The 25,700-nt window shown below is 40.5% G+C and overlaps 2 protein-coding genes across 3 annotated transcripts in view; one reads left to right on the top strand and one right to left on the bottom strand.

Moving 5' to 3' along the window:
- FANCM (FA complementation group M) overlaps positions 1 to 25,700 on the top strand; it is a 77,541-nt gene that overhangs the window by 6,853 nt on the left and 44,988 nt on the right. The window contains exons 1-5 of one of the 2 annotated variants that reach the window (XM_054827631.1): positions 8,327 to 12,728; positions 20,976 to 21,107; positions 21,866 to 21,998; positions 23,895 to 24,023; positions 24,551 to 24,652. In XM_054827631.1, the coding sequence (XP_054683606.1) occupies positions 21,944 to 21,998; positions 23,895 to 24,023; positions 24,551 to 24,652 (286 nt within the window). In that variant the 5' untranslated portion in view covers positions 8,327 to 12,728; positions 20,976 to 21,107; positions 21,866 to 21,943. Of the gene's footprint in view, positions 1 to 8,326; positions 12,729 to 20,975; positions 21,108 to 21,865; positions 21,999 to 23,894; positions 24,024 to 24,550; positions 24,653 to 25,700 lie in introns of those variants that run through there. The other variant, XM_054827630.1, reaches the window with a different exon arrangement.
- LOC129207139 (heme-binding protein 2-like) lies at positions 65 to 13,165 on the bottom strand. Its single transcript, XM_054827632.1, has 5 exons — positions 12,842 to 13,165; positions 6,898 to 6,989; positions 5,530 to 5,671; positions 3,950 to 4,133; positions 65 to 3,522 (listed from the first exon to the last, which is right to left on the bottom strand). The coding sequence occupies exons 1-5, from the start codon at positions 13,065 to 13,067 to the stop codon at positions 3,351 to 3,353; spliced, it is 816 nt and encodes a 271-aa protein (XP_054683607.1). The 5' UTR covers positions 13,068 to 13,165; the 3' UTR covers positions 65 to 3,350.

The raw sequence follows: 25,700 nt of genomic DNA, 5'->3' as shown, positions 1-25,700 counted from the left end.
AGGAAAGATAGCAAAGGGACTTGTATGTCTGTTACAAAAATGAAAGCCAAGTGTACTCTGCACAATAAAATAATTATCTTTAATTTTGACAAACAGTAACAGTAAACAAGACAACATTTCAGTGAAAATGAAGGACAGTGTAAAACAGCACAATGCAACAATGCCAGAAAATTTATGTTTATATTTGAATACATACAATAAGCAAGGCCCTGAGTATCACAATAGCTGGAATAAACTTTTTAGGCACTAATGCTTGCTCGAAAAATACACAGTATGCAGGACAACATTTATCTGTTAAGGCTATGTCATTTAATCTTCCAAAAATACGGGTGAATTCTGTTTTATTATCTCCTTTGAATAGTGGAAATCAAATAGCTTCAAATTAAAAATCAAAATCCATTCATTAATGGCTTACAAAGTAGAGCCACAGATGAATAATGAAATACCTATTCCGATAAAAGAAGTTAGGTAATCACGCTTGATGTGATGTTTTCAAACTTTCTAAAATGATATATTTGAGTAATAGTTGCATTTCCTTGGCATTCACTGGTATAATTAAGTAAACTTTATTGTGTGTCAGTTAAAAACTGCAATTCTTTGTGCCCGTGCTCATGTGGGCCATTTTCAGAAGTTGGTATGATGTTCCATAGCCATAAAGTGTATCTTCAAACTCAAGATTAATTGGTTCTTTCTCAGCAGCAGAAGCCATCTAACATAAGTCAAAATAAATACTATCTTGGAATTCACAGTTTTACATAAAACAACACTGAACACTTTGCTGTGGTTAGGATATCAGCACATGAGATAAATACCTTATTTTTATATTTCAATAACAAGAATGTTTCTATAAAATACCCACAAGTAGCTGAGTCACAGAAGTATTTAGGTGAAGATTGCTTATGGAAAGAGACATAAGATATAGCAAATGTGTTTTGAAATAGATGTTTAAAATGTAAAGTATGTACAAACTGGTACTTTATGGTGAGAGGAATTAACTACTTCCAATAGCTATTTGACATTTGTTGTGCCAAAGCATTAAAATAATTTCTATAACTGGCAAAAGCAATCAAATTGCAGAAACTTCTTTCATTTGCCATAAAAACTTGTCAAAGGCAAAAATTGTTTTTACTTGCTCTTATAAAAATCTTGGGGGGGCGGTGAGGGCAAAACAAAACCTGTTATCTGATGCCTCCCTGAGTCTTCTACTCAACTTGATTTTTAAAAAACTTTTTATTGTTTTCCATTAATTTGTTAGCTTTTACTTTAATACTGGCTGGCATTTCCAACAATCTGAGAAAACGTTAAAAATAAATAAAAAGCAAAATAAATAAAAATCAAACAGGAAACAATTCAACATATTGAAAAAGAAGTCTGATTATTTTTTTTCCTGACTATGATCCTGTATCTTGAACAAATTGAGACACATGACAGGTACCTTCATTGTCTCATTCTGTTAAGTAAGAAATACTTTGACGTGCCTTTAAATTGGCACATCAGACAAAGTGGTTCCTAGCTGTGGCCACAACTGGTACAAGCATTTGTGCTGTCACCTGCAAACCAGCTTTGATAGCTTTGTGGCTTCTCCTTCCTGCCTCCCCGAGGAATCTCTGGGCAGCAACCACCAGAGAGCACCTTGGGCACGCTTAAGCACAGTCAGCAGGGCCAGCCAGCACCCTCTGGTCCTGCTGCTGAGCAAGAGGGTTTAGGTTGAGCATAAAGTCAGTTTTGTGCAGCAGAGAGTCTTGTGGAACCAGGAGGCTTAAAGTTCGAGACCTGTACATTTATTCAGTCGGAAGTATGACATAAATCCGTTTTGTTTGCCAATGAACAGTACTGTAAGCTAGCAGACACTGCCTCTGACTGCTGTTTTATATGTTGTAACTGAGTAACACAAAAGCTCTATTTAAAGCCTAAATCATATAATCAATAAATAATGCTAGTGATGTACTTAATGAAATTTTATATAAAAAAACATTTACTTCTATTAAGTATTAAGATTAAACTCTACCATCATATCTGTAAGGGGAGACATTAAAAAGGAATTTTTGAGAACAAAACTGTTTTCTACCCTGATTCTAAAGTGCAGTACTGTAGTATGTAGCAAAGCGTGAGTGCGGGTTTCAGACCTTCTGATGCGTGTAGAACTATGCGTGCTAGATTAACAGTTGTCCACTTCAAGAATTATCATATGGATAGGGGTCAAAGAAACAAGCTGCAACAGGGAAAATTAGATATTAGGAAGAAAAATTCTCACAGTGAGGGTGGTCAAATACTGGAACAGGGCCCAGAGGTGTTATGGGCTCCTCATCCCTGGAGATGCTCAACTGTGCGAGGCCCTGAGCAGCCTGCTCTGCCAGCAGCGCAGCAGAGGGTGGACCAGGTGACTGCCAGAGGTCGCTTCGAGCTTAACTTTTTCTGTGATTCTGTGAAATATTTGTATATTTTATAACATTAGTAGTGTGGTACTGCCAGAAGAGTGTAAAAAGTACTGAACAAATGACTTCAGCTGCAGTGTTTTAACATTCAGCAAAGTTGTAAGATGAAAGTGGTCAGAAAACTGAAGAGTTAAGAATAACCACTTTCTATTTAGGAATGCCAAATATAGTCATGGGATTGCTATGAGTGTGTGATTAAGGTAACCTGTAACTTTTGCTATCAAAACTTTAATGAGTATTAGGACTGTTCTGCCTTCTTAGTCTCTTCTCAAGGTTAAAAGTACTTTGGTTGAATGCTTTTTGAGGTAAGCATTAAGAATCTCTGCGCCACAGATAATATTAAAAGCAGTCAGCACTGGCCTACTCTTACTCCTTGGTTTAGTCCCAGTGTCTAAATCTGGTGGTTCTCATCAGAAATTAAGACCTGAACATTCTTTTTCTGAAGTATAGCCTGCATGTGTGAGGTGGTTTTAATGGATGTCCCACTGAAAGCCCCAGCAGGGTGTTCACGTAGCTGGTGCAGCACTAGGTGCCCAGAGCAGAGCTCCAGGATGTCTCCTAGGACTGTCCCAAGCCACAAGTGGTCTAGAGGTGCTAATAAGTGGGTGAGGAGAGAGGTCTCTGTCTCCCCTATCTTGCCAAAAAAAATAAATAAGGTGAACTAACTTTTAAAGTGCTAATAATCTCCATTAAAATTTGTAAGAACTGTAGAAGTTGACATAGGAAACCATGCATGTTTCAGGTGTTACCTCTGTTTGATTATTAAGCTGGACTGATTGCCTTGCTCAACTGGCTAAAAGCCACATTTCTAAAATCTTGGAGGGTTTGACATCTAGTCTCACGTGATTCACCTGTAAGATTCTGCCAGTAAATCAGAACTGATTCTTGTGACTGCCGAGCATCAGGAATGGGAGGCTATGGTCTTTGAAGGAACCATATCTCGTTGTGCCGATTGGCAGCAGCTGGATTTGTATATCCTGCAATGATGAATGTATCCTGCAAACATAACTCAGGACTCTCCAGAATTTCTGCCAACAGGTTTATTTCTCTCATTATAGCGTCTTCATTGATGATTCCTCTGAAGCTCCTGTAATGATCAACTTTATATCAAATTCTTTTTAAAATACACAGTTTTTCCAGAGCCTAGAAATGTCTCCTTCTAAATTATTTAGTCATGTTTCACTAATGATACTACCTGTGATTGATCTCAAACAGGTAACAGTTTCTTAACATTTTCAGTGATACATTAGACACTTTGTTCCCAACTACACAGACTAGTCTGTGTTTTGAGATGCTGTTATATCTGACACAGGTGCATCATTTTCCCAAGTCAGGTGGTAAAAATTATTTCCTGAATATCCCAGTTTGGTAAAGCAAGCAGCTTTTAACAATTACTGAAACCCAAATTTTACTTTTTTAGCTTTTAGAACTCAATTTAAAAGACATAACATGACCAAATTGAAAACTGCATCTTTTTACTGTTTTTACTAGAATAAAATTAAAATGTTTCTTACCTACTATAAACAATAGTAGAAGGCCATTCTTCGATGATTATGTCAGAGTCAAAAGGATGAGGGGGCTCATCCTGCAGCACTTCCGGCAGGTAGTACGCTACTGTCACTGACTGGGTCATCTCCGATTGAGCTTCGTTTGTATGGACTATGGTCACAATGGGTATTGTTATCCCCAAGTACAGTCCTGAGGAGACATACATGACTCTTTAGAAAATACAAAAGAAAGTCTGCATACTGTGCTTGACTTCTGAACTCATACTGAATCATATAAAGTGAGTACCACAGAGCAGAGTTTCATTACTAAAAGGAATTCAATAGGATGTTCTAGAAAATGGGGTTGTGTATTCCAAGTTGGAAGCAGCATTTTATTATGCCTTGTAGTTTGTGTGTGTTTGTTTATATATCTAAAACCTACATGTGCAAATATGTGTCCATGTGAGTCTAAAATGTGGCATTTGGTGAGTTCTCCTGTCTTCATGAAGGCCAAGGAGTTTGACTTAACCTCTTTCCCCATTTATCTTGTCCACTGATCTTGTGTCATGTTTTAAATATTCGGGAACAAACAATGTAGGCAAGTCAAGGGGGCTGCATTGTGAATTCATTTAGGATTTGCTGTTACCAAAAATGTTGCTATATTTATGCAGTGCTATAGGAAAAGTTGGGATTTTGACTGTGCAGGTAGCAGTGACAACTAGGAGTGGGAACTTTGCTTCTGTAAAAGTTTGAAAACAAAATTGCACTGTTCTGGAGCCAAAATTATGTTTAAACCATGTTAAAGTGTTAAAAGAATGGGGAGAGCGGTGAAAATACCTGATTAAAGAAAAGCTTTCATGATCAATGCTTTTAGTTTCTTGAAAAGAAAATTAAGAGTTGACTTCATTACAACACATGTACTGCTACAGAACAAAACATCAGGTATTGCAAAATGTTTTAATCAACTGGAGAATGGAAAAAGGAGAACTAATGGCTGGAAGTTGAAAGCAGATTAAATTGCATTGGAAACTGGGTGCATATTTTTCATGCAGGCACAAGCTATCAAGGACATGGTGGATTTGCCGTTATTTTAAAGTACTTGAGTTAAAACTGGATTATCTTTCTGGAAAATATGCTTCAAGCACACAAATTTTTAGTGTCCATCAGGCATGCACAAGTTGAGTATCATGAACTCAAATGAAGGAGGCAAAACATTGTGATCTCTTTTGGCATTACACTCGGAATAGGTTCATAGAACAGGATTTCAGTACTGCTGTGAAAACCGAACCACTAAAATTATGTAGCAAAAGCCTAATTTATAGCTGAGAGCCTACAAAAATAGCCAGTGTCAATTCCCAGGCAGCTATAGTGGTCAGAATGCCCTTGGAAACACGGATCGCTTCCTGCAGATGTTCTCTCCTAGCACATATGCAGAGGGAGCAGCACTTTGGTTGAGGCTCTGCAGGAAAGGCTGTATTACAGGAAAATGTCCACATGGACAGGGTGCAGTATTTGGGAAGAGCTAATAAAAGTATCTCCCCAACTAGGAGGAGCTAGTGCGTAAAGATAATGTTTTAACTTTAATGTAGAATTGTGGGACTAATTACCTGAGGAATTCTGCTCACAAATGTACCTCATAAGCTTCATGAATCCAAGGCATATGCTCTGTTCGTACTGCTTTTCTTTCATTTTTATACAAGCCCATTTGGCTTTTCCATACTGACGTTTTTCATAAAGCAGATCTCCAAGCTGCAAACACAGTAAGACAATAATTTTGTATTTTAAGTTAATCACCTAAAAACCCCAAGCAAACAAATAAAAGTCAAACAATATTTCAGTGTTTTACTAGTAGCATAAAGAAATCAGCTTCTCTAGGTGTATGACCAGAACAGCAAGCATGAGGAAGGATTTTAAGTCTCAGTGTCAGCTATATCTCAAGCATGTTCTGTTTAATACGTAGTTCACATTTGCTTCATTTCAAGGTCCAAGCTGGCATATAGTAAGGAGATATCCAAAACCCATGCAGTGTATGCATCTTAACTGAGTACAAGAATCATTGCATCTTTTTTCAGCTGTCAGTGAAATAATCTTGAAAGGAACATGTGAATTTTAATCCTTCCTCAGATAAATCAAGAAGGGATATGCTGCTAATCTTGGATCAAAATTTGTTTCAGCAGGCTTCTAAGTAGTTCTCCTTTAAAGTAAGGAACTGTCATCTTTTGGATTTGCAGTATTGAACGTTTAGTTGCAATTAACACTGAATAACATGTTTTTTTTAATCTGCAGTTATTACAGTAGTACTGAGAAATGGCTTGCAAGCATTTAATTACAACATAGTCTGGAGGCCCAAACTGTTTAGATGAAATACACTCAATCAAATTGTGATATTTATAAATTTGAATTATATAGATAGATTTAAAAGAAATGTGACAAGATTTTCTTGATCTGTCATGTATTTAAAGTTAGACACTTGTTTGCACATTTCCTGAGCTGGAAACAATTTGCTGGACATCAATTTCAATTTTTCATTAGAGGAGAAGATGGCTTTGGTAAGATGGGTTTGCACATTGCTGCTTTATTTGATAATGACCCTTGATACAAAAGTACATGTTTGGTTTTAAATTCAGATATTAATTTCTTTCAAGTATTCTTTGCTAAGGTTTTATTAACATGATTGTGTAAAGGAGCAAATGCATTGATCTAAATGAAGAAGTAATTCTAAAATGTCACAAAGACTGTAATTCTTGGCCATCTCCTGGCTTTCCTGATAGTTTCTACCTTACAAAAAAGAAAAATTCACACATGTAAAAATGGTGAGATGTTAAAAATGTAGTTATCCAGTTATAATGCTTTGCTCTTACAATGTTAAAAATCCTAAATGGTTACAATAATTTTATAAAAAAGACTTATTTTTGGAAGCCAGGCATGAATATTGAAACCACTGTTAAAACCTCAACCGGGGAGGGAAACGGTACCTTTTCTTTGCGCTGGATCACCGTAAATGGGATGGTCTGTCTCTCCTGGGGATTGTTATTTCGAGTCAGCTGCTGAATTGGCTCTGCCATGTCTGCAACAAAATAACACAGTTCCAATTTTAGATGTGAAGCTGTAGAAATGAGAATGAAATATGTTTCGTTCTACTTGGTTAAACTTCTGTCGACTCTGTGTTTGTAAGGAGTTTAGTTTGCTCTTCAGTATTAACGGCAAGGTTATGGGACCTTTCTCTGTGTGCAGAGGATGTTGCCAAGTCTAGCAACTCTTTCAGGGTTGGATTAATGTGTATCAACACGAAGAAGTAAATTGAGTTGGCAGCTCTTGGTCACAGGTTCAAGGAACTCCTACTGTGGGAACTTTGTCATTTCCAAAAGCTGTTTTACATCTACTATTTTACTTTAGCATTTGATATCATGCATATTGCAGTGCTACTCATTAGTCAGGACATGTGTCGGGTGTGAGGCCCGTGTTGCCGTTCAGAAGCCGCAATGCCCGAGCCACCGGCGCCGTGCAGCAGGCTGGGATGTTAGCCGTGTCCCGGCTAGCTCTGTGGCACTGCTGCCCAGCTACCACACCACTTTTCTCGGTGATCCGCTGCTAGCTGCGGTCTCTGGGAGTGTTATAGCCCAAACTGATGGAGAGCGCAGCCCAGCTGTGGTGATCCAGCTTCTCTGTATGTGGAGTTCTGGGTCTTCAGTGAATTGCATAATATTTATTTATTGATTTCGATGCAAGCCCTTCTAGTAAGACCTCACAGGAGGGAAAAATTTCAAATTAAAAGTTGTCCTGGCAAACAACCGTTTTCGTTAACGTTCTAGCAAAATCGAAATGTAACTTATATAAAGGTGGGAGTAGAGCAAAGGAAGTTTCAGTGTTCTGTTTGTCAGGTTCCGTCACATCTGGCAGAAAGAAATTGAGTGGTTCAATGTTTTGCCATAGTCATAATCACCATAAAGCATTAGTAAAGATGATCAGAGGGCTGGAGCACCTCTCCTATGAGGACAGGCTGAGAGAGTTGGGATTGTTCACCCTGGAGAAAAGAAGGCTCTGGGGAGATCTAATTGTGGCCTTCCAGTACCGGAAGGGGCCTACAGGAAAGATGGTGAGGGACTGTTTATCAGGGAGTGTAGTGACAGGACAAGGGGTAATGGGTTTAAGCTGAAGGAGGTTCGATTTAGATTAGATGTTAGAAAGAAATTCTTTACTGTTAGAGTGGTGAGGCACTGGAACAGGTTGCCCAGAGAAGCTGTGGCTGCCCCTGGCTCCCTGGCAGTGTTCAAGGCCAGGTTGGATGGGGCTTTGGGCAACCTGGGCTAGTGGAGGGGGTCCCTGCCCATGGCAGGGGGTTGGAACTGGATGGGCTTTGAGGTCCCTTCCAACCCAAACCGTTCTTTGATTTCATTCTATGATTCTATGAAATGGAACATATCAAATGTATTTGACTAATAGGGACACTGTGTGGTTTGCATGCTGCTTATGTTTGCCATTGTCTGTCGTCTCGCCCTTCGGAACAAGGAGGGCTCAAAGTACTGTCTAATGTGTCATCACTTCTGATCTGAGCGCTCTCATCTTGGTGGGGGATCATTATGTGAGGGAGAGTGTTAACAGTTGAGTGTTGTAGAAGAACTCTAAGCACCTGCATGCTTGCTTACCAATACTGAGATGGAACTGAAATGTGCTGTGACTTTTTGAACGATTCTCACATTTTGTAAGAAATTAAATAGCAAACCTGTTACCGATTTCTAGATGTAGTGACATTAGCAATCATCTAGTCTGTATTAATTGTTACACTTCCCAGCCAAGCTCAAATAGAGCAAATATATTCTACTTGTGTATATATAATACCAGCATATTTTAGTACTTCTCCTGTAGTTTTGTAATTTAAATACGATTGGATTAGGTGTATTTGCAACTATGGTTGCCTTGACATCAATTCTAGCTGCAGTTCACAAATAAATTCTGCTTCGAAGATGATCCCTGACAAACAAGCTTGGAAACTCTGGATATAAGGTTAGTCTTAAGAACAGAAAGCCTCTCCTGCAAAAGAGTTATCCCTTGCCTTTCAAAGCTGAAGTAATATAGGCATTTGTGTACTTTGGTAGAGGGTTAGAAACTTAATTTTTATGTACAGTGTTTGAAAGTCTGGATGTGAATTTCTGCCATACCACCTCATGGTATATATCAGACATGCAAGAAAAGGACTAAAGTTTTGACTGAAATAAGAGCCCTTAGCTTGGGTGTCTTAAGTGCCTCAGTATCTTAAGTGGAAAAGGCAGGATGATGGGGGAAGAGATTATTATCCATGTTTCAGAGAACAGGAGAATTAACTTGGCCTAGGTCACTCAGTAAATCTGTAGCTGAGCTGGGAATCAAACCTACATCCCCTGGCATCCAGTGCAGGGGTTTTAGCTAAGTTTTAGCTTTAAGATTACTTGAAATAGCAAAGATCCCTTTAAAAAAGGGGAGAAAGCTACAGTTTAGTTAATTTTAAACATTGTTTTTAAATATTATTGGTAAACATTTAAAATGAAAGTTAGAACTGACATGTAAAATTGATCTCTCTGGAGGCTGAGAGAAAAATAAAAGTAGATTAGACATTCAGCAGTGAATTTTCCATAGAGCAGTCAAGAATTAGGAAATATTTTAGGACATTAGAAATGTTAACTCTATTTTTAGATTCCTTTATTGATAACTGTGGGGTTTTTTTTCCTTCCATATTAATGCATAGGGTAGGGATTACAACTAATTAAATCTTTGCAGGAGTGTTTTTCTTCAGTTCATGAATCCATGCCTGTCAGGCATGACAGTATAACGTATGGATTATAAATATCTTAACCTGGACAATACTTAGGTTATACTGCCCAAAAGCAAGTGAGCTGCTTAACATGCTGTGTGTCAGTCCAACCTTGCAAACTCGAATACTGGTATGACAAACCAAGGCAAGATGAGCTGTAGCAGTGTAGTTGGGTAAAGGCTTGGTTTAATTAAGTTTCCAAATTGTGATTCCAATTGCTACTATAGGCAGGTATTGTGAAAGAGGCAAATCTTTACCAGAAGATTTAAATAGATAAGGCACATTTGACGAGACTTCTGCACAGCAGCAAGATTGAACAGTATTTAAATTATTGCGTGCCTTAATCTGTGTCTGATCAGACCTGCTGGGAGCGTCACTGAAATGAGATGTACTTGTCAGCTGCGTCTTCAAATAATGTACATGCATACAAAATTTTGTCATGAGTGGAGGAGGCAGGCTGCGTAATGCTGGGGACCAAAGCCTTCCTGCTGGAACGAGCCACTAGAGGTGCACCTTGGAGGGAGGCATTGGAAAACAGCTCTGGGAGGTGTTGCGAAGCAGGGTCAGGGCTGGGCTCCATCCCTGGGATGATGGAGACTCTGTAGTCCTTCCCTGCATGCTTCCCTCAACGGACAGATGTTCTGGTCGTGCAGCAGCCTCTGTACCGGCAGAGCCTTGCTGTGCATTGGAGCTGATGGAAAACCACCTGCAATTTCCGATCTACAGTGTGATCTGCAGCCTAGGTACTTGACCTCAGAGCACACTGCTTTGTACACTATCTTTTAAAAACTTTAAGCTTTGGCAAGTAGATGGTTTTGATGGGTAGCAACTTTCCTGAGCTTGCTTATTAATGAATGCTCTTGTATTGAAATTAGAATTGAGAAATTTAAAAAACTAACTGCTGTAGCATGTTTTCTGCTTCTACTGGGACTAGACAAAATGGAGTTTTCAAGCCAAGATAGTTAGATTATTCCTTCCTGCACCTTTAATTTTCTTTTACCATTTTGTTGCAAGGTTTGGCACAGGCCAGTCAGTACATAGGATTAAAATCTTGTTAACAGTGGTAAATTGATATGCCAGCCATATACATCTGTTGTTCACATCTCACAAAATCTTAAGTTTCTTAGAAGGCTTACAGTGTTCCTGCTACTCTTTAGAGGTGCTAACAAAAGCTACGAAACAAGTCATCATTTTGAAAGGTGTATTGTCACCATAGAAGAAAACAGGTGTCAAAGCTTGTGCCAGTCCAGAACTATTGATGAGAGGGATGGTATTGTTGTTATGCTGCAGACTTGAGGCTCAAGTACACTTTAGCTGACTGGACACTAACATGGGTATTAACAGTTAACTTGATCTTTGAATGGACCATGTAAACTAGTCCAGCAAACTCTCTTAGGCTGCTCTAGTTGGGATGCAGTCTGCTCTTGACATATAGCCCTGGACAGTATCTGAAGAAAAATCTTCTGGTTAGATTTTTGTAACATTTGCTTAGCTTTACAAAGTAAACTTTTTATAACACAGTAACTGAAGTGTGGTAAAAGACTACTTTTGATGTATTTCATAGATCCTGCCTAATAAATCTTAGTGAAACAGGGCATTGAAATTCCTGTGTATCAGAATACCAGATACTTCTGTGGGAATGAATCTTTTCTGCTATACAGAGCTCCTCTTAAGGAGGAACTTAGCATCCATGTGTTCACAGCTCACTCGTGCATGCCTTAAATAGGGAGCCCCTCTGTGTCCCTGGGGAGGCAGAAGCCATCAGCTTTGAAGCACTGGTGACAGACGCAAACCTGGAGAGCACAAAGTATGGGATGATGGCACTGCTGGCACAGGACAGCCAAGAGCCCCTCTAAGGGGGCAGTGAGGACAAGGCAAGCCAGAGAACTCTGTTCTGACTGACCTTGCCTGTCATTTAGTACCTGAAGGGGCATAATTCATTGTTAAAACATTCGGAAGATGAGACTTCTAGGCATGACTTGAAAAGGAGGTTGTACCCTCTTTGCTGTGTTGGAATATAGAAAAGGTTTTTAAATAACAGTTGTTTCATTTTAGTAGTGTCTAGTGCAGTCTGTTGTTCAAGGTTTTGCTGCTTCCTGTCCTCTTAGAAGGTGATTTATCTAGACAGTAGAGATGCTAAAGACCTCTCTACTTCTCTATGCAGGACAGTGTGGATGAGTTTAAGTTTCTGAATGAGCTACGTTTGCAGTTACTCCCTGCTGTTTGTTATGAGTTATCTGACTTGTTACAATCTTTCAGATTCTTTAGTCTTTCTTAAAATTGAAAATAAATATCTTAATAAGATAAGCCTGGGAGGCTTACTGTCCAAAAGCAAAGTCGACCCTTTTATTTATTCTGTGCCATCTTTCAATTCAACCATCTTTCTTTCAAGAACTAACCTCTTGGATAGCTACAGTAAGGAGATATTCTTAAGAAGAATGCTTTTGCAGGTAGATAATTTTTAATTAAGACCGAAAACTTGCATCTGTCCTCTTTTAGCATAAATAGGTCAATCCACCACTACTGCAGCTGCTTCTCTAAGTTAGAAAAAACTTTTGAATCGCCCTGTGCAAAGCTTTAGCTCGGACTTTCTGCGGACGGAACTGCGGGTGGGCGTTTCTTGCCGTTTGTCACAGCTCCTCCAGCCCTCCCTCCCCCGGAGGCAGCCCGGTTGCAGGTGCTGGCACCGAGCGTACCCACCCCACCGCTGTGCCGGTGGCCCGGCTGCGGCCCGGCCGAGGGGCGGCTGGGGAGATGAAGGGGGCGCTGGGGCCCCTGCTCCTCTCGGCCCTGCCCCACACCCTCTCTAGGGGGGCCAGCCCCGGGGACAGGTTCCCTCCGGGCTCTCCGGAGAAGGGAGAGGTTTGCCATGGCACCGCTCCGGTCCCCGCGTGAAACGCGTGCGGGGGCTCCCACGGGGGAACTCACCGCCAGCATCGGAAACGCACCCGGAGCTGCCGGGAGGGACACCCTGCAACTGAAGGTCAGGAATGACCAGGAAGGTTACGGTACCAGCCGGTAAGCTCACAAATACCGCCTCCCTAATCCCCTAAAGCCCAGCGGGCTGCTGTGGGCGTAAGCGGCTTAGCCCGGCCTGAGCGCTGCCCGCTCGCGGCCCGGCCGGCTCTTACCCCGGGGCACGTCCACCTGGTGCCCCCTGCCCACGCTCTGCCAGTAGCTCAGCAGCCGTTCCTGCTCCTCGTCCTCCATGCGCTCGGCCTCCTCCTCCAGGCTGCTGCCGTTGCTGTGGTACGCAGAGTCGGCGCTTTCCTCCGCCATCCCGTCCAGGTCCTCCAGCGTGATCATGGCCGGGGCGCTCGGCTCCGCGCCGCTCATGCGGCACCCGCCCGTTTCCATCGCGTCGAGCGGGCTAGGCGCGCTGCTGCCTCCGCGCTGCTTTATGAAGGGCTCGCCCTGCCCAGGGATTTGAGGGCAGGGGCAGCCCCCGCCTCTGCCTGCCCGCCCGCCGCCGGGGCAGGGAGGGAGGGAGGGAGGTGCGCCGGCCCCCGCTCTGCGCTCCCGGGCTGCGGTGCTGTCCGGGGGTAGGGCTGGCAGAGCAGAACTCCTGCAAGGGTCCCTGCTCTCAGCCAGCGCAGCTTTGCTAGCAGTGCTGATGCTCTGTAGCTTCACCCAGTGCTGTAATCCAAGCTGCATAGATATTAAAGAATTGGTCTTTCATATGGGTTTTTTTGCTATTAACTATTTTCTAGCTATTCTCTTCATCATCTTTTTCCCCCATTGCTCTTCATATCCTGTTGGTCCTTTTTTGTGACTTTTTACTATTTTCAAACCATAACTGAAAGACAGATACTTCATTTCATTCAAGAGTGTCTGCGAGGTCTTTCCAAACTGGCTCCAGTTGGGTTATTTTGTTATTGAAAGTCCAGCTTTGGAAGTTGACAGCGGCATAATTTTGCCATTGCTGAGGCAAGCAATTATGAGAAAGAGGTAGATGAGCAGATCTGTTATGGGGATGGCTATGACAATTAAAGCAGGATCTCAGTTTGAATCGAGGGTCTGTGTGGGGCATATAGTTCTATTTGTAGTTGTCTTTCATTCTAACTTTAATGTGAAATAAGCGTTGTGGTCCTTTTGGGGCAGGCAGGAAAGGGGAACCTCTGGGCTTTTAGAATAATAGGAAAATAGTCCTTTCCCATACACTGTGGAGATCTTGCAGGAGGAGACCAAAAATTGGGGATGTAACTGTTGACTCTGATGCTTAATCTCCCCCCTGCTGTGTTTTTTTTTTTTTTTTTTTTTTAATTTTCCTTCTGATCAGTATCTTTCTCCCAGGCTCAATTTTGGTTACCTAGTCCCAGGGGCTGATCTTGGTGTGACAATGAAGTATTAATTGCCTTAGAAGCCAGAGATGTGCAAGTCCTGACTGTCTTCTGAGACTACAGACTGAAATCCTGCAGTTTCTATAACGTGGTTATAGAATATATATATATATTTCTATAACAGCCAAGGACTGTTGTTTCTTGGAGAACTTGCACATGGAGGAACAACTGCCAGTGGGAATGTCTGGAGACAACAGTTCTTTCCTAGTGAGTTTAGCATGTGGGGTTTTTGCAGAGAAGTGGAATGCACTAGTTGCAGGAAGTGAAGCAGATAGTTTCACTGTGAGGATGTTTGGCCTCTTAGTTGTGGGCAGTGTCTCTGCACCACAGACTCAACTCTGATCTGAAATTCACCGAGAAGGCAAATCCTTGACAAATGTTGGAGATAATGCTTGCTTAAGTGTTTGGTTGTCTGATGATTTGATTTCATGGTCAACTACCTAGTGTACAGAATCTCAAGATTCGTTAGGAATGGCTGAAATGGACTGTATTTTTTGGCAGTTATCAGATTTCCTTGCAAAGGTACTATTGAACTTTCTTCGTGGGGCAGCTGCCTTGCTGTGGGTAGGTACCTTGAAGTAAGGCACAGCATGAATCGATCTACGTCACTAGTAATGTCTTAAATTCCATTTTAGTACAGTGCAAACACTGACCGCAGTTTTACAGGTAAGGAATTTTCCATGTAACTTTGGCAGTTGGATTATTACTACCAAGTGAGGGCATCCTGGCTCTTGCAGATTTCTTCCAGGAAACCACTATTCTTGAGAAGAGCTGGCTTTTTGAGGCAATGTGTACATGCTCTCCCTCTGCCTATCCTGCATAAATAATTCTGACACTTTCTCACAGAAAACAATCCCAACTCTTTTGTTCAAGCCTTAATTATGAGAATAAATAGTTGCTTAAATGAAATTATTTCTGTTTAGAGGATTGCTAAGCATTGTTGCTAGAGATGGGAGAAAAAAAAACAAACCACAAAAAACCAGCAACCAGAAAAATTGTCTAAAATCACAGCCAAATTTCTCTATTTTTGAGAAATGCCACTGAGTATTGACTGGCTCCTTGTGCGAAAGAGGCTGGTGGGAGTTTCAGATCCTATTTTAAAGATCCACCTGTGCAGATTACAGCGTATTTGAATTGGTTTTTGTTTGTGATGTGCTCTGTAATTATGTACGAAGGGCTACATTTGATAGAGTACCTACTGAAGATGTATCGAGGTCTGTGTCTACATGCTACTCTCAGATCAGACTAATAGAGTACCTGATTGGTACTGGAGTTGAACAAACCTGATTTTTGTTGTATTTGTTTTGGGTTTTTTTTCCCCCCAACTTGTTAATTTTGTGTGTGACTGCTGGCTATTAAATAGTCACTACTGAGAGAACATGGTTTTGGTAGTGTTGTATTCTAGGTGCTTTCCTGGCAGGTGATATCTCTGAATATAAAGGAAAAAGAAATATTCAGTCTTGCAAATTGACAGTATGAAACATCCTCAGTAGGATGCTTCTTTCTGACCTGTGGCAAAGGGATGACATTTACCGAATGGCAGATTGATACAGAAAAGCCACTTCTTTCTTCTAACTTCTCAAGTGCAAGAGTAAAAATGTTCTCAGTGAAATTAATAGAAAAATAAAAACTGTAGGGCTTCTTTTTTTATAACTGTTAAGAAATGAAAGGTGCTGTAATAGCAGGAAACCAAGATGTTAGAAGAGGACAAACTATCGTATCTTTTTGGTGAATACCAGCTTCCAGGAAGAACAGTGTCTGTTCAATGTGGAACCAGATCCCTGGCAAGTGGGAAGACTGTGAATTGTGTGAATGAGTTAATATAAACTTGACGACAAAACTTTCAGAGATGCCAAGATCGTTACTAGGTTGATCAGTATTGGTTTTGGAGAATGATAAGATCAGCTTAAAAACACTGTACCCTGCTGTGTCCTTCTTCCTTTATTTTCATTATTGGGAAGGTAAAGAAAATGTCAGTAGAAAGCTTACACAAAATAGTGATTTTCTCCCTCTTGTTTAGAGTTTGTTTGTCTGTGTCATGAGTCCGAAGTTTTACAAGGAGAATGACTAAAACTGAGTCCTAGTTGTAGCTACAAATGCCTTTCTCCCTTGCCTTCTCTGACATAAACCCACAATTTTTTCTGTTAATAATTGTCCTCATTCCCTTCTTTGTACTATACTATGAGTTGAGAGGCTTCATCAAATGTTACAATACACTGTTCTCGCTCTGTATGTAAAAATAAAAGTTTCTTTATAGTGGAGTAAAGGATATCCATAAGCTGCCCTAGCTCATCTGTGAGACGTGCTCCTACAGTGTGGGGCTGGCTGGTTCTCTGATCGTCGCTGGGTGCTGTGACCCCGGGTACTTTCTTTTTTGATGGAGCCTCAAGACGCTCCCACTCAACCTGGAGTTATAGTTGGCAGAGACTAAACATGCTTTGTTCCTGGGTGTTCCTCCTGGAAGTTACTTTCAGGAATATTAAGTTATTGCACTGACACTTCTCAAGGTAGCACACTTAGTGAAACCCAAACCTTTCTAGTTTCAGCCCTACAACAAAGCAATGAATGCTCTAGATCTTAACTGACCTTCACTGGGGCTGCTCTCCCCTGGAGCTGTAGCCCCCTTGGCTGATTTCTTGCCTTCCTGCGAAGTCAGTTTGCTCTCCCCCAGGACCGAATGATCGCAACTCTGTTGTGAAGTTGTGTGATAAATACACCTTCTGAGCTGGCTTTCCAGCTACGGGTGGTTGGACCAGAGTCTGGAAGAACTCTCCTCTTTCCCTTTCTTATCTTCCTTCACTCCCTTTGTTGAAAATTTGAAAATCTGGAGCTGAGAGCAGGAGCAGCCTGATGTCCATGTCCTGGATTTGTGTTGGGGAGCAGCTTGTGTCACTCCCCTTCTCCTGGTTTTAGTGGTGCCTGGTTAAGGCTGACCAGTGTGTCAGTGGAGCACGTTAAGGTTCCCTCACAGCTGTAGGTGCGATGTTACCTCACCAACACACAACGTAGTCTCATTTTCTTGCACACCAATTCTGCGTCTGCCCAAGCATGTTTGGAAGGGGTCTGTGGCACACTGTGCGTTGAAAAGGCTGGAGCCAGGTGAGCGGGGAGAGCAGGGGAAGGAGATGAAGGGGAACGGCAGCTCTATTTAGGTGCAGTGTGACGGTGTAAACCCGGTCAGGTCTGTCAGTCGAGGCTGGGAGCGCTGTGGAGGCTTTCCTGTGGATGGCAGTGGGCCTTCTTGGTCTTCCTTTTGTGAAATGACAGTCTGCTTAGTGGCTGGTTTCTCTCAACCCCATCCTTCTCTGCTCTGGAAGAAATGCAACACAAACAGTTATTTATGCGTAGGAGACTTCTTGTTTTTCTTTGGTAAAGAATGCTTGCAAATCTGCAGTAAAAAAATTAGGCCGGGCCATTTGTTTGGGACCTTTGTTTTTTATTGTGCCAAGAGAAAACAGTTCAATAGCAGGTTTTAGTGAGGTGTAGCTGAAACAGTAACAGTTTTTGCCAGCTCTGCTTGTAATACACAGGGTACTATGGCAGGTCCTAAGCTCATCTTAGGTACAAGCTTCAAAAAATTGGCATGATTTGCTGCGGAAGATACTTTGTTCAGCAAAAAACTTTATGTTCTCAGCGAGTTTAGTGCAGTATGGGATAACTTTACCAGTTGTCTTTTACATATTGATAGTAAATCCGTCAGCTTTTTGAACTCAATTTAGTGAGCTAGAAAAAGCCATGAGTCCTAGTAAGCAATTAATTTAAATGAATTCTACAGTTCTGTTTTTAAATGGGTAACATAACACTCATGTTTTGGAAAGATTGAGGAGACTTTCCAGAAGTATTATCTTTTTAATTAAAAATAAAGGTATGGAGACAAGATAAATGTAATCACTCGGAGTAGTGCTTGTTTCTGTATCCCTTCTAAGTAGGTTATGTTTACTGTTCCTTATTAGTTTTGAAGCTCCAGGTGACTGGATCCTGCTGTCTTTCATAATAGTCTTCCTTGGTTTGTTTTGCAGAAGATGATTAAATCAGACAAGGGTGTACATTGAGCAAACAGTGACAATATAATTTTCTTACATGTTATAAACTAGGTCAAGGGATGAAACATAAAAGTACATGTAATAGCAATTTCTTTTTTAAAAAAGCAATGCAACAAGTACAGGAAATACTAAACCAGTGCTGAAATATTATACTTAGGTGGGCATTACTTTTTAATGAAAATATTGATTTCTTTTCTAGAGAAACATATTTGTGTTCAGAGACTAACTCCATTTCCACTACTTGAGAATTAGTTTAAGCTTGATCTTGAGCATTTCAAGTGTCCTCATGTCCAACTGTTTAGCGTTTGATGGGAAGTAAAGTGCTATTTCAGTGGTAACCCATCAAAATAAAAAGCACTGACTTATCCCTTGCATGGCTAACATTTATTTATTTATTTATTGAATACCTTTTTTTATAAGCTGGCACAGACATTTCTGTCTCTGTCCTTATAAAGTCACTTGTCAGATACAGGCCAGATTTAAAAAAAAACATAACAAGAACAAACTGTTTGGTAAAAGACAAAGTTTTGAATTTTAAACTCTTAAACCAAACCCAAATATGATAAATTAATTTCTTGTGCATTTAGACTTCCACGTGGCTTGGTGAATGGTTTTGACTGTATTTTAAGACATCATTTGATTGCCTTTTCTTTCCTTTCCTACGGAAATTCCTAGCAATATTGTAGTTTCCAGTTGGTGTTTGCTTGTTGGTGGTGTTAGTGGTTTATTTGGTCTAATTAATCCATTAGTCTTAATTAGAAGGAAGGCTTCAGGCTGGAGTCTCTGGGCTGTGCTTGGCTCCGCCTGGGGAGCTGTGTCAGGCCGTGCCCCCGGCTCCCTGTAGGCAAAGCTCAACCTGCAGCTGGGCCCGGCGGTGCCTGGGGGCTCTTAGGCTGCAGTGGGGGTTCAGCCGGCGCAGCTGGGCTGGCATCGACTGCCCCGGGGACAGGCAGCAGGCACTGGTCCTCCACACCATCCTGCCTTCGGAGCTGCTCCCAGCGGCCCCCCAGCCGCTCCCTGGGCATCGTACCTGAGCCCACTGGGTCCCATGGCAAAAACGACAAGCTGCCCAAGACATGGCATCCTGGTCTGAAGGCCCAGAGTAGGGAAGAGGAGCAACCTAAGATGCACCAAAGCATTCAGAACTAGGCTTCGTTTCTGTTATTTCTCAGCAGCCTTTATCTGTTATAATCTCCTTAGCCTGCTGACTCCAGCTAGCTGTTTCTGAAAGACCTGCAGGCATGGAGCGCGCAGTGTGGAAATTCCCCAGCACATTGTTTCCCCAGTTTAGCTGGTGCTTTTACAAGTTTTCCTTCACCCTTCCAAAGTTCTTGTTGCATTTTTGATTCTTTGGGGGATTCATGCCACTCTAGTCGACGATGGCAATTATTCCCACCCCTTTTCTCAGGATTTACCACTTAACGCCACATAGGCACTGTACACAGAGTAAGAAGCTAAAGGAATACCAAACTATAAAAATAAGCAAAGCAAGCAGAGAGGAGTTCAATTAAGCTGCCACTGCATTGACAGGGCATGAGAATAGCGTGGTCGTTAATAATATTTGTGCGTCCTAACAGGTGGTTAAAATCCCAGCACGCGCTAACTGTGTGAAGAGAACAAATGGAGCGTTGTTACTTAGTGCACAAACATGCATTGCACTTGTGCAGTTGACTTTCTTGTGAGGGCATTTTGCCATCACAAGCTGAAGACATATTAGGATCAGTATCGTTTGAGCCCTGAAAGTAAGACCTGGTTTTATTGGTTCAATTTGACTTGATTTTCAGTGGGCTGAAAGACCAGCAGTAAGGGGATTAGTCATTTGTTAACGCTATAACTTTCGTAGCGCAGTCCAGCTGAACTGGTGTTAACTTGGGAAGCGCTGTATGCCTCAAGCAGCTCTGGGGAACTATCTGCTGTCGAACTAAGTGAAGGCTGCCTTTGGAGAAGCTCATTATTGTGCGCTAAGATGTTTTTGGTGCTACTAGCCAAGTGGGCCAACAAATTGTAAGTAATTTTTGTAGAACAAATCTGATTACTCCAATTATTACAGAGTTAGCACTCATGCAAAACTAAGTCTATGAAAAAAATCCTGACCACCTAAGGCTGAGAAACAAAGAGGAAAAACAGGATTAAGATGAATTAGTGCAGGTCAGTTCCCTCATTTTACCGATGTGGACAGCAGGTACACGTGATGTATAAAAACAAATTGCATGTTGGCGTGTCTTCCCAAAGAGACGGGGCACACTGCTGTGCCAGGCCCGTTGACCGGGCGCTTGTTCCTCTCTGCTCACGTCTCCCAACTCCCATCCCTTCCACACAAAACTTTCCAACCTGTTGGCTAGTCCTCTGCCTGTGGTAATTTAGACTTCTCAAAGATGAATACAAGTTTTCCTGAGACTGAAATGCCATTGAAGTTCGGGTTACCAGTAAGAGAGGGAGCTGCAGCATGAGTTCAGTAGCTGGTTACCCATCCCGTTTCATTTCCTCTCTGCTCAGTTAGTGCTTGTGTGATTACAAAAGCACAGTGTGTGTTTCCTCTTCTCAGTTATTTGGTGGAAATGGGGTTATCTTGGGGGCAGGAGGGTGTTTGTCTGTAGGATGGAGGGCACAAATCCTTAGGGAATCAAGTTCTACGAAAAAAACTTGTAAATTAGCCTAGAAACATCCTGATAAGGGGAACCTTACGGTGAGGCATCTTGTTGGCATCTGATGCAGTAACAAATTATTCAGAAATCAATGCAGTTTGTTTTGAAACATTCTGTGTTTAAAATAAATGAGCTGCTTGTGTTCTGTTGTGTAAGATCTGTAAAAATAAAACTACCTCAAAGGGCTAAATGCACACACCTTGACATCTTTCGTGTACTTCTGTGTTTTGTTTGCAGGTGCTAGAAACATTTGCTGGACGCCTGATTAAAATAGGAGTTTTAGCAAGGCGGGATATTCCCAAGCTTACAAAGTACCAGATAATTCTAGCAAGAGATCAATATAGAAAAAACCCTTCCTCACAAAATGTGGTAAATGACTTTATTTATTTCATGTTATTAAAGTAGTGAATAAATAATAATACTTCATAGCATACAACATTTCCTGATACATTTTAAGTTAGATTTCCTTTGTAACATTCTATTTTTAGCCCTGGAATAAAATACGCCTACTTGTTCCAAATTTCTTGATGCTAATATAGGAAGGTTAAGGAAAAGATGAAGAACTCCATTTCCAAACTGAAATTGTTTTGAGAACTTAGATTGTAATTACTGACTCTCAAGTTTACACTTTCTCCTCAAAACGATATTACTGCACTTTTCTGTAAATTGTCATGGAGTGTTCAAATTTTGCAAACTTAAAAAAGAATATTACCTAACAAAAAAAAAAAGAAAAGAAAGATGACTGGGAAATAAACTTCACAGTAGGCAAACCAACTTTCCTGACAAATTTTGTAGCCTGGATAGATGTGCTGGAAATCTGTTTTGCCAAATACTGATGGATGGTTCAGCTGTCAGATTTTGAGTGTTGCTGCATTGTAAAATAATGAACTAATCTTGGAAGATAATACAGGTATTTTGGAGGTGGAAAAGATTGCCTTCATTGATGATTAAGGATTGTGTAGCCTGTTTCCTGAAGGTTTTGATAGACAGACTACTCATTGTGCGTTACTTTGTGCTTTGGCTCTATTTCTCAGATGTCAATCTTATTTTTGTCAGAAGAATTGCAGTATGATTCCTGCTGCTTATTGACTTCTTTATTTAACAGTGAGTCTGTTTTGTTTTCACAGGGAATACATCAAGGCATAATTGAAGGAGATTTTGCACTTTGTATCAGTTTATATCATGGTTATGAGCTGCTGCTGCAAATGGGAGTACGGTCATTATTTATCTACCTTTTTGGAATTATGGATGGATCAAAAGGTGAAATGTCTTCCGAAACATCCTTCCTTCTGTCTTCACTCCTTCTCATTTAATTACCTCCTCTGTACGGCTAGTTTTGCACAAAACAGCTTATGTCACGGATGCGTTGCAAATGCAATTGATATTTTGTTCCCCTTCATCTCTATTGGAAATAGATTAGCACAATGGTAAAGACAGAGTATATTTGGGAGAGCAAATGCGTTTATACGGCAGCAGTTCTGAAAAAATAAAGGCATGAACAGAACTCAGAGTAAGTGGCAGTGATATCTTTGGAGAGATGGAGAATAGCCATTAAACAATTTAAACTGAGAAATTGTTTGGTCTTGGAGAGCAATTCCTCTCCCTATAGCAAAACTCACATATGCATGAGGTTTAAGTGTCTTTGCCAGAAGATTACAGATTTAGCCACATCACACTAGAATTTCTATCCCAGCTGTGCAACACCTTCCATACTCACTAAGCAAAATGTAAAGTTGTTGTTGTCTTTCTCTGTACCTCTACTCATTTTGTCAAGTGAGATGATAAGAACTGTGCACATTATTCCATCTGTGGATACAGCATGAATTCATACAGTGATGCAATATTATTTCCTGTTCTGGCATCAGTTTATTTTCCTAATCCTGTCACTATTGTGAGTCTTTTGCAACTCTCCACAGGCATTTTTAGACCTGTTGGGTTGTTGTTACTACCTGGAAGACCTGGTTTGGTACTGACATCTTTTTTGAGGGGACAGATTTCAACATGGCAATGTCAGTCCAACCGCACGTTTCTTTTAAACACTGGATGTGGGAGGGGAAAGTTCCAGCTGTTTAAATTACCCATGGTGTGGCTCTCAGGTCTCTTGCTGCATTTTGCTTTACACTTAGCTGTGTAAATGTGTGGTAACTTAGAAAAGCTACTTCGCCTACAGCACTGCTTAACTAAAATGACACTGCTTTGTCCTATGTCTGAACTAAAAGTGTAGGGTGCTTGCCTCATATTATAGAATATCTGTAGAGTATATTTTTACAGTGTGCATGTGCTAATAATTTCTCATTAATTTTATGCTTTTGACATATTTACAATTCTTACGTTCGCACATGCTGTTTTTTACATTTCTGATGGTATAGTGCTGCTGTTAGACCTATGCACCGGACAGCGTTTCATGTATTTCCTAGTTTCTCAGATTCTTTAAATACTTAAATTTGCTATTGAAAGATGACTGATGAAAAATAGTTCTAGGAAATGAGTCTTCTGTACTGGTGTTCTGATAAGTTTGGTTTCTGATTTGAGTAGAACAAAAATCTTTCTTACATTGACATAAAATCATTGAAAAAACTTCTTAATTTTAGCTTTCAGTCTAAGTTCCCTTCTCTTTGAGTAAATGGCAGCATTTCATAGAATCACAGAATCCCAGCCTGGTTTGGGTGGGAAGGGACCTCAGAGCCCATCGAGTTCCAACCCCCTGCCATGGGCAGGGACCCCCTCCACTAGCCCAGGTTGCCCAAAGCCCCATCCAACCTGGCCTTGAACACTGCCAGGGAGCCGGGGCAGCCACAGCTTCTCTGGGCAACCTGTGCCAGGGCCCCACCACCCTCAGCGTTTCTGTATTGGATGGCTTTTCTAATGCTAAATGGTTGATGTAAAACTTCTTAGTTTACCCACAGGATGAGGCTTCTCTCTCTATATATGTTTTCAAAGTTTAAATTAATGTTTTCATGTTTAAATTCTATAATGGCATCTACCCTGAAAAAATATTTTGATGCCAAACAATGTTTATTACATTTTCTAAACCTAACATGTATCTCCTAGCTCTTGCAAGGAGCTTGCTACTTCTGAGAAAGCTTGTTTTTTGGATAGCAAAAGTTACATTCACTCTGGAGATATACTACTGAGGTATTTCAACTTTTTACAAAGGGTTAACCCGTACGAAGAATGAACTTGGTCGTAATGAGGATTTCATGAAGCTATATCAGCAGCTTAGAGACATGTTTTCAGACACATCTCTGGCTTCAGCGAATGAAAATGTTTACAAGAGTGAAACAGGTCAGTATTTCCCTTTTAGGGACAGAATATTTACTTTCTATTTAAAGGAAATAGTAGATACCTTTACATAGTTTGCAGATGCAGGAAGCTATTTCTTGTGATACACTTGGCTAGCATTCTTTATTCCAGATAGTTTTTCCCAAGACTCTTTATCTGTCTGTCTGTCTGTCTATCTATCTATCTATCTATCTATCTTCTCTTGGTGATTTTAGTTACCTTTGATCAAGTTTTCTATGTTTGAAGTTTTTAATTTGATTTAAAATGAAAGGTTAAAATATTACTGTTTGACTATATATTTTTTACAGTGTGACTATAACAGAAGTAACAATGCTTTCTCAAAAATTGGGTTTAACAAATGTGCTTCTATAAGTAGTTTACTAATTTGCTTTGTTGAATGCAATTAGAACTAATGTGAGGAATTTGTATGTCCGACTCAGAGAATTTTAGTGGGAGGAAATGAAGTTCACTAAACCTTTATACTTGTTGCAAGTTTATTTACATCTTTAGTTGCTTTATTTCTTTTTCAGTGTTTGAAAATAAAAAGAAATTCATCTACAGCCATCCAAAATTAAAGAAATTGGAGGAAATTGTAATAGAACACTTCAAATCCTGGAAAAAGGGATGTTCTAGTAAGTACAAACAACTGAAAGAAAAAGTGTCTGAACAGTTGCACCTGTGGAGGAAAACAAATCATATCCTACTGATTTATTTCCTAATTTGTTCAAGTGCTGCTTTATTGTTTTGTATGTTTGTATGTCTCCTGTGTGGAAAAGTCCTCTTTAGAAGAACTATACCATAACATTACTTAAAGAAAAAACATTCTCTAAGTTATCGTTATTAATTTGATATAAACAGCTTCGTAACACAGTGGTAGTAAACTCATTCCTAGTGCTACTGTGGCTCACGATTTTCATAGTCCCAGAATTTGTTCTGGAAGCCATCTCTCAGTGCAGTGCTACCGTTACCTCCTGCAAAATTAGATGCAACCTTTTTATGGAGCCTGAGGATAAAGGTTCTGCTATCCAGGCTGTTGCCAAGAATGACAATATCTGAGGCATCGGTCTGAAGTTTAAAACCTTCGATTACATTCATCTGTCTCTCATTCTTTTTCATCTTGACTGAAAGGGAGAACAAAAATATGTCATACAGTAGCATGAGATTATGAAGCAAAGTATTCGGAATCATTCAGGCATCTCTGATTTTAGGAAGTTTCAGCTTCTTGATCTAGTTGTTGCTTTTGGAGTGATGACGTCAGTAACAATAATGGTTTTTTGCAAGTTCCTTAATTTTTTTCTGTGTCTTTTTGGATCTTTATGCTCTGTGAAGTTCTGCTAATTTCTGACCTGCCCTTCCGTTTTGTTTGGGGTTTTTTTGGTTGGTTTTGTGGTTTGTTTGTTTTTTTTTTTTCCTTTCTATCTTTACATGCTTGATTCTCAGTTAAATGACTGCTACTTTCTAGTAGGCAACTTTAAGTTTCTTCATTTCTGTTTTTGTTAGTTTATAATATATCCAAATACATTTAACCAAATTACTTTTTTTTTTTTTCCCCCACTTTCCATTCATACTTCTTTCTATCCTCCCTGCCTCCCTCCACACTTCTGTCTTGTTTCCTGTAACAACATCTTTCTAAGCTGTTGACTTTTGTTTTCAAATTCTGTACTGGAGTTACTTTAACTA

This window comes from Grus americana, chromosome 5 (assembly GCF_028858705.1).
Source record: "Grus americana isolate bGruAme1 chromosome 5, bGruAme1.mat, whole genome shotgun sequence".
NCBI classification, from domain to species: domain Eukaryota; kingdom Metazoa; phylum Chordata; class Aves; order Gruiformes; family Gruidae; genus Grus; species Grus americana.
The sequence above is the reverse complement of the archived record's forward strand: the minus strand, read 5'-3'. Positions and strand labels throughout refer to the sequence as shown.